Source organism: Nilaparvata lugens, chromosome 7 (genome assembly GCF_014356525.2).
Source record: "Nilaparvata lugens isolate BPH chromosome 7, ASM1435652v1, whole genome shotgun sequence".
NCBI lineage: Eukaryota > Metazoa > Arthropoda > Insecta > Hemiptera > Delphacidae > Nilaparvata > Nilaparvata lugens.
In genome coordinates, this window is record NC_052510.1 from 39,227,322 (window position 1) to 39,239,014 (window position 11,693).

The 11,693-nt window shown below is 33.7% G+C and overlaps 1 protein-coding gene across 1 annotated transcript in view; it reads left to right on the top strand.

The window, feature by feature from the left end:
* LOC111052788 (diuretic hormone class 2) overlaps positions 1-11,400 on the top strand; it is a 117,413-nt gene extending 106,013 nt beyond the window's left edge. Inside the window, exon 4 of the mRNA XM_039432726.1 lies at positions 8,520-11,400. Coding sequence (XP_039288660.1) covers positions 8,520-8,667 — 148 coding nt within the window. The 3' untranslated portion in view covers positions 8,668-11,400. The remainder of the gene's footprint in view (positions 1-8,519) is intronic.
* Positions 11,401-11,693: the final 293 nt, after the last annotated feature.

Sequence of the window (11,693 nt, forward strand, 5' to 3'; positions counted from 1 at the left end):
CCCGCCTAGTCAGCCTTTCCCTGTTATTCACTTCAATTAAACTCCAGTCACGTAAGATATCAGGAATCGAAACGTTTTGTGACTTTTCTCGTTATCCAACCTTTGCGCCAATCAGTGTGAATTCAATTCTATATGTGCACTCTGATTAGTAGAAGGCTTTCAATGTGAATGTGATATTCAACAGAACGAGTATGTAGGCGTTACGGTTACAGTAGTGTCACTAACAGTTTTATTGAACTTTCCACTAAAAATGTGCTGCAATTTTGATGAAGTAGGTCAATAAGCATTTTCCTAGTTATGCATTATTATAGAGAAAAAATAGCATAAGTAGATATCCCATGATATAGGGCGTTTATGTCGCAACTTTTACTGTTATCTCAAGCCGATTACTGTCGATTATTGTCGATTTGTACTGTTTTGTTGGGGTGATAGTGTATGAACGGCACAATATGAAAGACTACCAGCGTCACACAGCTTCACGAGAAAGAACTACATGGACTATCGGCTTGAGATAACAGTAAAAGCTGGGACATAAACGCCCTATATCATGGGATATCTACTTATGCTATTTTTTCTCTATGGTATTATTCATACACTATGATATTGAATCAATTATAGAGCTCAAACAGTACCATACTACTTATAGTACTATAATTTCAGTACCTAGTGCTTATAAGGCTCAGGTTCATGCATATACTTATTTGCAGGAATTTGAGGATAAAGTTCTGTATCAAATTTTCGTTTAAGTTTTGTAAAGTACCTACGTATTCAAGAAGCTTGTCTTGTCCGTGATACCTGCTAATATTTAGACTTCCCATCGCTAACACGACCCGAATTGCAAATTGAAATCATTGCAAACACGAATTTTAATATGTTGAGGGTTGCAGTTTATTAGTTGAGTGGATATTATGGTTTATATTTCTCAGACGATACAGCTAATATAACATGAAAAGACTCATTGGAAGGAGACTTGAAATAATTCACGACTTGAATTTTGATGTTTAATCTCCGATTGGCTGACCTATACCACGGTACGCCAACTCAACCAGTTAATTGGAAGTCATTAATATATTGGAAGGCAACCTATCGTGTTGGCGAAAATCGGTGTGTGAAAACTGTCATTACATTGTAGACGCTGACTATCATGTAGGCCTACACACATTTTGTAAACAGCAAAAGGAAAGATATTTACACTACATTGAGAACACAGTATCGTAGTCGAAAAGGATGAATTGATCAATATAATAGTTACCACCGTCATTCATAAACTCTAGCATTAACTAATATTGCATGCCTTTTATTTTAGATATCATGATATTACCAGAGCATTCATCTTTATTCCTCACTCATTAGGATCAAGTACCATTGAAACAGACGTCCCCCCCAACAGCCGACGGCCCTCCTCTTTGTCAGCCTATCGCAATTTCAACAGCGAAAATAAAGCGTAGGCCCGTATTGATGTTTGGCAGTAATTATTGAATGGCTTGCTAAGTGTGATAGATGCATCATTCGCCGTCATTGCATTATTTGACTAGCTATTCAATGGAGTATATCGCTGGCAGCTCGGCTTGTATAGGCTACACCACTATTGAGCTTCGACAGTTCTCAAGCAATAAATAATTCATTGCCTCTAAAATGTGATGGATGGCCCGGGCCCAGCTATCATCATCTACGTATATACAGCCCACATGTGTGGAGCCTATATGTGGTGTGCTATAATAGTAGATGGCTGATTCTTAACCGTAGACATCTATGAACTTGGAATAGCCTATCCCAATAAAACGTATGTGGAGCCTATATCAGTGAATCGGATGATTCTTGACTGGATGGAATGGGTGAATAGATACCAGACTTGAACCATTTTCCACTCATTTCCACTGAATTGCCCTGCATGTATATTACCACCCAGGAAAAATTATTTGGCCCAATCTGAATTCTGAAGTAGACATGCTTAAATAGATAAATGATATACTGTATTAGAAATATCTATTTGATCATAAATTCTAAATTGAGTGATGATGCAATGCATGTCAATGACTATTGCTTGCCAATAAAGCAATAATTCAATTTCGAATTAATTTCAATAACTTGTGAACAATAACAATAAGGTCATTTATAGATTTTATAATGGTATGAATAATAGAGAAGAAAACAGTCTTAGATTGGAATGCCTATTGTTTATTTTTCATTTTCAGAAAAGAAACATTATAAATACCCCTTCTCGATATCGAATTAGTGTTCACGTACCATTATAATAGGGAGCAATATTAAATAATTAAATATAAATAATAAATAATATTTAATATTTGTAATTTTAGCTATAAATTCAATTCAATTCAATACAAGTAATAGAATAATTTAAAGTTGGGAAGAGTTGAAGAAAATTAATAAAGCTATTTTCTGACAATAACTGGTAGATCTTTCTTATTTTTTAGCGCTAAACAAGTTCAATATTAAAATCGTCTTGATGTGATAGTACAACTACTTCCTTTCATTGCTTCTCATAAACCTCTCTTATGGATCGCACTGTATCCTGAATAAACAGAAAAAAGGTCCAGCTTCCAAATATATAACTTGTCAATTATGACATTTTTCTTAGTAATTTGATAATTTCCTTCCCTCTCAGCTCCTAGTATAGCATTCCTATCCTAGTAAAACCAGAGAAGTAGAATTCTAAATTTGGGAATTGGACATCAAGCAATATTGCAGACCGAGCCACTGGCAATGCTGCAATGCCAAGATTGATTGGAGTACTCCTGCAGGTCGCGTGCCTTTGCTTGCCTACTCGAGAAGTCAACGAACTCGGCAAAGCACAACTTATTACCTGCAAAATATGACTGGCAAATGATAGACACTGAGGCTACGAGCTACCGTGATAATTTAAACGCTGCGAAAACACGAAAAACAACTTTTCTCGGCCAACTATTTGTCTACTCCTACGCTTGCTCGAGCCGTCAGCGTATCTTGAATTATTATTGTACGAATAGACAACTAGAGTACTGTATTCGAGCACTTCATGCAAATAAGATGGTTACGTCATACCGTAATAAACAATGAGACATGTGTAGTTTTATATTACCTATGTCTTACTGGCGTTGAATTAATTACTTTGAAACTGTCGTATATCTTTGTAGTTGAACACAGAAATTCCAATAGAACTTTCAATCAAACTTTTTTTTAAAACTGGGAGGCCAATCAATAGTCTGTGTCGAAAATTATTCGAGATTCAATCACTGAAATCACCTTACTAGCAAATAAAGTGAATAAAAAGCCCTCACAGGTACGGTATTTATAAACAAATTCAGTAGCAGATTTGAAACTAAAAATGAACTGAAAGCTACAAAATTCTTTTCCCTATAAAAGTGCATTCACACATTTTATGTTCTTCAATGTTTTTCCTTACCCCATAATTTGATAACCCACTGCCTGACAAGAATTTATTATTCGGAGATCAGGATTCTGGGATTGTTTCTTCAATCACGGACTTACAGCTGTAAGAAACTTCCGTGAATTCAAGCAACTGAGTAAAGGTTTGTGTGAAATCCTTGGCTGCTTTTCTCATTTTCAACTGGTTAATGAATAATATGAAACAATAATGAGACATTAGTACTGGATACGGAAACAAGTACTAAACTAAGTGACATCTGCAAGAACTCTAAGTGCATTATCATATCCAAATGTTATGGAATTCCCTGCTATGACAATATTCGAGACACTTCATGTTCGTTGACAAAAATAGACACCACTGAATACAACTTGGTAGCGGTAGGCGGTAGAACAGTTTAGTTTGGAATGGGAAGAAATTTAAAAAAATGTCATAATTGACAAGTTATATATTTGGAAGCTGGACCTTTTTTCTGTTTATTCAGGATACAGTGCGATCCATAAGAGAGGTTTATGAGAAGCAATGAAAGGAAGTAGTTGTACTAACACATCAAGACGAATTTAATATTGAACTTGTTTAGTACTTTAGAAAAAGTACTGCTTACGGAAATTTATTGAAAATAACGTCTTTTTGTGAGGTAAGGAGGTGGTTTTCACTACACCATATTACACCATCTTATATTGCTAATACCAAAACTAAACTACACTGTACTACAAACTTGAGTATAATATGTAGTGTGATTTTTGAGAAAATAAATATTAAACTAAACTCCTACACATTATCAAACTAAGCTTCATCCACTACTAAACGATCTCCATATAGATTTATTTATTGCGAGACTGAAATGTTAAGAAGCTACGAAATTTCATTCACATTAATTTCAAATTGAATTATACTATCAAATCATAATACATCCTCATGTATCGAATCCTGTATTTTAAAATTATTCCCATTCTAAACTAAACTGTTCTACCGCCTACCAAGTTGTATTCAGTAGTGTCTATTTTTGTCAACGAACATGAAGTGTCTCGAATATTGTCATAGCAGGGAATTCCATAACATTTGGATATGATAAAGCACTTAGAGTTCTTGCAGATGTCACTTAGTCTCTTGGAGCTCGAAATATCAAATGTCATAGATATAGATAGCAACAACAATGGGGATAGAAATAGCAGCCTCTAATTGACTTCATCAAATCAGAACATTTGAGAAACGTTCTAGTCTGGATTGTTTCTATCTAGTCTATTCTCAAGGCAATAATGTTTGATTAAGAGCATACAACGATTATAGTATTTGAATCAAGTCGGTTTCAATTTGAATGGTATGAGGACATCAGAAAATAGTCAATGTTCAATCGGATTGATAGTAAAGGATGTTGCTTTTGATAAATTGAATGGGAAAGTGGATAATTCAGGTACTTGAGGAACTAAAATACAGATACATTTATATACTGAAGTTTATCCTTCAACATAGTATAGCATAACAAACGACTATAGATGTCACAAACAAAGATAAATATAGAAAATACCTCTATCAATGACACTATAATAGTCATTTTTGTTTATCAAAGTGCTCAAATCTTCAGTCAGATCTTAAATTGAACGAACTTGAACAAGTTCAATGTGGTTACTTTTCAGTTTCAAGTGAGCAGAGCAAACCATACAAACAAGCATTACTTATTCAAATCAGGTCGAAAAAATAAAACGCAAACAACCGTTCTGTTGTCAGTGTCTACAAGAACTGGAATAATTATAGTTGCTAACAAGACAGGATAAGATTATGTACAATTAAAGTGTCAGCTTCAGTTTGTTATAGTCGGGCAAGAAGTGTGAAAATGTATAAGCGGGGGTCTGCACCTAGCAAATGTGCATCATTAGTGAAATTTATCGTTGGTTAAAAAGCTAGTAACTGATGTTTATCTCTCAGCGTAGTCACTAGCAACTAGGTACATAGCTTGGGCCCTTTGCTTCCTCTCGAAAACTGCACCTCTCAAACAAAATTAAGTCATCTCATACTTTAGAAAATATCCACTATACTCACATTATACTATTTTGCTCACGTTTTCGGTTAACATTCTGATTAAAACATCGAACGATTATTCATCGGAACATACTATTAACTTGATATTATTAACATATTTCTTTCCTTCATATAGTCATAAATGGAAAGTTCAAATTACAGAATGGAAGGAAAAAGGAACAAAACTACGTACATATAGTATTCTTATTGTAGAGGCGTAGTTTTCATTCTTGAAATACATTTGATGGGCATTTCTGAAAACTCTCTCAAGTACTTGTTCTATTTCCACAATATCAAGTACTTGTTTCGTGCATGAGCACATTTTTAAATTGTTCTTAGCATTTTGGTAAAAATTCTAATCGGCCCGATTTTAACCCAAAAACGTTCCTTCCACTCTGAAATTTCCAAGTCCTGGAGTCTCTGAAGCCAAATATCTCACAATGATTCTATTTTTTCCTAATTTCACTATGAGGATTTTCATTCCACTCTGACCTTTCAGTCATGAATTCATATAAGGAACATATTTGACAATCATGATGGTAGCATGTATTTCTCAGTGAGTAAGCGCTGCAATACTTGCAAGAGAACTTTGATATTGCCTTCTAGGTACTATGTAAGTAATATGACAATCATGCTTCTTATTAAGAATCGTATAGAAGCACACCCGAATTGGGGTGCAGGCAGGAGCAACATTTCTTAGAATAAGAATGAAAATGTCAGAAAATTCTTGCGATTTTTTTTGTCATTTGGAGAGTTCACATATGGCGGGCATAGCAAACATGGCTGCTTCTACTGTGACTCGACTTGAAGCGAACCTACTACAACACACACACTACCTGTTTCCACTTTTCCCCACTTCCTGATTTCTGCTCCAACGAGCTCCGGTAATAGAGAGAATGTCGGAAATGAACGCATAAATCATGGATGTTTAACGGAAGAAAGAATGGAGGAGAGGATAAAGAAGGAGGGAAGGAAGGGGGAAGGAAGACGTAAAAGAGAAAGAAGAAGGAAAAAGAGAAGTAGAGAATAGAAGAGGAGTGAAAGAAAGAGGTAAAAGGATGAGGTAAAAGGTAGAGGATGGTGGAGAGAGAAGAAAGAAAATTGTTTCGATGTAGAGATGTAGGCCTACACTACAGTGCTGGGGACATGATCAAGTGCACAAGGCTTTCTCCCTGTTTCCTATCTGCTGTACAGCATTTCTTTCCGAGAACAGTATTGTATATTATACTGAGTAATTCAAAGGCGTAGGATTGCATGAGAGACTGTAGTAGATATATGAAGTTCCTAAGAAGAAATGAATCACTAATCTGAAACTACTCAACCACTGAACTGGAACTAAAAATAATGTATTTTATTGAAATGGATTCATTGTTGAATGTTTCGAATCATTTGAGGGCTTGAGGGTCTGGTGTACGGGGATTCTAACTAGTTTGCAATCATTAAGTAGGATAAGAATGAAGCCATTAAACTATTTGTTCGAACTGTCGTGTGAAGCGGAGACTTCAAAAGATTCTATCGTAGCTCTACTTTCTTATATAATTGTGATTTGAATACAGCCAAGTACTTTGAAAGGTAGTATTTTGGATGAATAACATATTATGAAAAAAGTGTGAAGGTATTGTCACTGAAATACTAAATATTGGAAATACTAATCGAAAAATGTATAATCAGAGTAACAGTTTACGGAGGATTTCTCTCACTGACGCTTACAAATTGCTTGTATGTTCGCGGTCAGAGAAAACTATTAATGCAAGAACATCCCATTTAAATCGAGAACATAATTTTACAACTCCAATTGATGCTCATTATTAATTACAGTGTACACCAAGTTACTATTATAAATTAGTCGCATTGAAATTGAAAGAAGATATAAAACTGAGCAGGGCTGCATTTACATTTCAAATGCTGTAATTATTGATGCAGGCTAGATGCTATCTTACAGGTATTTAATTGATCAATCAGTATGCAATTCACATGGAAATTTTTTCTTGAAATATTTTTTTTCTTTAACCTAATTGTTTCCGCTCAGAAATCAAGTTTGTTGAATATCGAAACCATAAAACTGATATGGGAATTCTATTAAGTGCGTTGCAAATAGAAATAATTGAATACGTACATAAAACTTAATGGTTCACAATAAACATGTTTTTCTTACAGTTTTATCATTATACTGCATTAAAGTTCTTTATGTTTTTACTAGCTAATTCACAACTCTAAAGACCTATAAATCGAATCACAAACATTGAGTGCAAGGAGGCTGAAGAAGTGGATGCGAGTGAATTCTCCTCTGATCAGTGAACGTTTTATGATTTTCAAAGTGGCAATAGTGTTTCATGATTGAAATTTGAGTGACTAGTTTGACAAGTTACTGGGATTGGAATGTTAAAAGTAGCATTCTTATTGCACTGCTGATCAGTATTTATTGCATAGCTCTTTATCAAGAAGTAATTTAGCATACAAAATAGAGATGAGATGAGATGGAGGCATTGTTCAACGCCCTGAAAATCTTAGTTTCAACAGACGATGAGTGATTTTGAGTTGAGATATTTTTTTGGTTTACAAATTTATTACATGGATCAATCACCAACCCTCAACTTTAATAATTATAGAAGTCATCACAGTATCGGGTACTATTTCGTGACATTTCAGGAACACCATCAATATCCTTTATTGTACTATGAATAAATAATTCATTGAATCATCTGTCATTTCCAATATTCCGATCCAATTTACTCAATTTAACAGCATTGTTCCACTATTTGAAAATTGTTTTACAGTAAAAATATAGACTAGACAGATTCTATAAAGTGTGTGATTATCTTTGTATTGAAGCTGACTTTTTACTGTACTACTTCTAAATGTGCTAACTTCTCAAAAACTTCATTTCTAAACGATTTGTAGTTTTTGTATTTTTGAAAGTTTGGATATGACGTTGAACATTTTCCAATTGTTCGATTTAATATGATGTTAAGATTCTAGCAATTGATAGAAAATTATATAATATTATAATAAAATGTAATTAATGGAAAAGCTTGATTTCACTTTGACTTGTTAGAAATGTCGTTGTCAATAGAGCAATTTCTATTTGTATGGTGATATTGTGGTTCTGTTGCAGCTCGAAACGTGGCCTGGACCTGGGTCTGAGCCGCGGCTTCTCCGGTTCGCAGGCCGCCAAACACCTGATGGGCCTGGCTGCGGCCAACTACGCCGCAGGACCCGGAAGGAGGCGACGCGCCGCCCCCCTTCCACTTAACATGGCCTAGACTCATTCAACCCTCAACACATTCCTCCCACCAACCCCTGGCTACCGGCTGCTTTTACCCTTCAATCTCTAGTGGTTCTCATTCGACCGATTTCAAATTAATATTAAATTATTGTTAGTTACTCCTTGAATGTTCCATTTTAAAACATTGGTTACAGTCCGCAACCCTCCCTTCTTTTTAGCAGTTCTCAACAGTTTTGAATAATTAGATGTAGTTATTAGACAGATTTGAAATTAATTTTTCATTATTGTTACTCCTCAAAAGGCCCATTTTAAAACCCTGGTTACAGTCCGCAACCATTCTTCCCTTAAGCGATCCTTAACAGATTTGGATAATTAGATGGAATTATTGTTACTCCTCATAGATTGAGGATTATTTGAAATACTGCTTTGGAATGCATAGCTTACTTGGATAAAGTTATCGTTACAAATCATTAATATTTATTCGAAATACATTTTAGAAATCTAGTTATACTTAGATCTTTTTATTGAATACATTCATAAATTATTGTTTTTTAAAACCTATGATTACCGGACGTAAATTTCTTTCCGCTCTGTAATGACTGTCATTTGACAGTTTTGAAATGGATATTTCTACGAATTATTTAAACACCCTGTACATTCTCGTTGTTAATAAGCTATTTGATGTTCACCTACAAAAATACGGGACCTTTACTTCAATACATCGACATGAAATAGCTTTCAGCTAATGTGAAGTACTGTACTGCTACAAAATTAAATAGTCTTGGCGCAATTATTTTTTCCATAGAATTATTATTTACGGTAATTTGAATAGAAAAATGTTAAACAACTATTGAAAAATTGACTCGCATACTATACCTTATGGGTCCTAGCTCTTCCAAAATTTCTTAATTGTCAATGAATTAAAATTACTTCTTCATTGATGAGGGAGGGATAATTCATTTTAAAAGACAGTTTTGTCACCGTATATCAAGTGGTGGATTCAAGATCTCCTCTTGATTAGAATCTATGTTTATCACACATAATATTATTCTATTCAAATACCTTCAACTTCTCGTAGATCGTGTTCAAAACCATTTTCCAGTGGTAAAATCTAGTATTCGTCTTCTTGAGCTAGCTTCTTAGCTTCTTAAGCTAAGGATAATTGAGATGCTACTTAAATTTATCAACAATAAATTATTTGAAAGTTCAAATATTATGACAGTTTTATGAGAAATAACAGAGTATTATAATTAAATAAAAGAACACTTCATCCAGGCTCTGCCCAGTTCATTGTTCCTGATTTCCTCTTGTTATTCTTCAGATTCCTATCCTCATCATTTTATCCAGGCCTTCAAGCCCTTCTTCAGTTGCCTAACCGTATTACAAAAATGTTTTGTCTCAAAACGAGTCTCATATAACGTTTTCTGTCATCTGTACCCAAGATCCTACATGATTCTACATTTTTTTGAAGTGTACTTTTCATTAATAGACAAAAGTAACTATCTTTGTCACAGAACTTGATAGAAAGATTACGTTCAAATATAAACACCCTTTCATAAGAATTCGGTTCAATAAGAAAAAATTATTGGAGAGAGTTGACATGCTTATAACCCTAAAATTCACAAGCTTTCATTATCCTATTCTATTAAAAATTTTCACTAAATGCTTTACTTCCCCATCAATATTTTTTCCATATTTTTTAATAGATAATTTAGACTCCTTTAATGGCTGTGATGTTCTAGTCTATTTTCTCGATGCTTATTTTTTATCAATTTTTGTCAATGATCAATTTGTTTTCGTTTCATATTGACCAATATTCTAGTCTTATCAATCACTGGATGAAATGATAATTCATGTGAATATTGAATAGAATTTAATACGATTTTGTAAGAGTTATTGTGATTTAGTTTACAAACGTATTAATTGCATGATATGTTACAAATAAGAGTTTTATTCAATGTTATTCTTAATATGGATTTCTAGTTTGTAGCTTCTTGGAACTCTCGAACTCACCTATTATAAAAAGCATCGCTTATTTATTTGAAAGCCATTTTCACTCTGATGTAAAATATTCAGCTCGAAGAATAAACTGTTTTACTTAAAAATTCGAATAGAACCCTCAATAGAACGGAGATAAGTATTTTTCTTGAGTAATCCATAATACTCATTTGCCATCGAGGATTTGTTTCATTAGGGTTTATATTTCAATTATAAATGAGATTGAACTATTGAGGATTCCGTCTCCTTCTTTTTATTTCGTGTTCGATCCCTTCTCGGTTATGATAGTCTACATGCTCTATTCAAACTTCAAACCTAAAATACTACTTTAAACGAAACAATTCCTTGCTTAGACGTCTCAATATCAAGAAATCACTGCTTGAAACCTTTTCCAGTTTTCCAATATAGCCTATTCGTGTAGCTAGAAATCAACCAATATATTGATATTGAATTATATTCCAATAATATCTGTGCATGAAATGATCTCAAATCTGGTAGTAAAATTATGTACATATGAAATCTATTAGAGACAAACTTATTTGATATTGTTCGGTCAATTTAATTGGATGTATATGTTTATTTTTTATAGATGTAAAAATAAAACAAGACAAGAAATGTGGTAGAACTTTTGTTTGATACCTTTCTTCCCTGTAAGTTGTGTAAGAGCAATTTTCCAATGTTGTATCACAATGTATCATGAGCACTTCATGGAAATGTGTATTCTCTACTAATAGAGTCAAATATTGGAAATAAATGTTTTAGCTAGAGAGCATTCAAAAGACTATAAATTTTTGTAAAATAGTCACCCTATATGGATCACATATTTAGTATTAAAAAATCAGTAATAGAAAATGATACACTGCTATAAATAGAAATCATTGACAGGAACATTCTGAAGAAGAACTCCCCCTGAATAGTATATATCCTAAAATTGAATATATTTATAACCTGTAGAAAAATGTGATACATCACCGAATCCTGACAATTATTAAATACTGGAATGGTGACCCGTGCTCCGCAAGGGTCTAATAGAAAACTTTACTATTGAAATCTTGAAGAACTTAA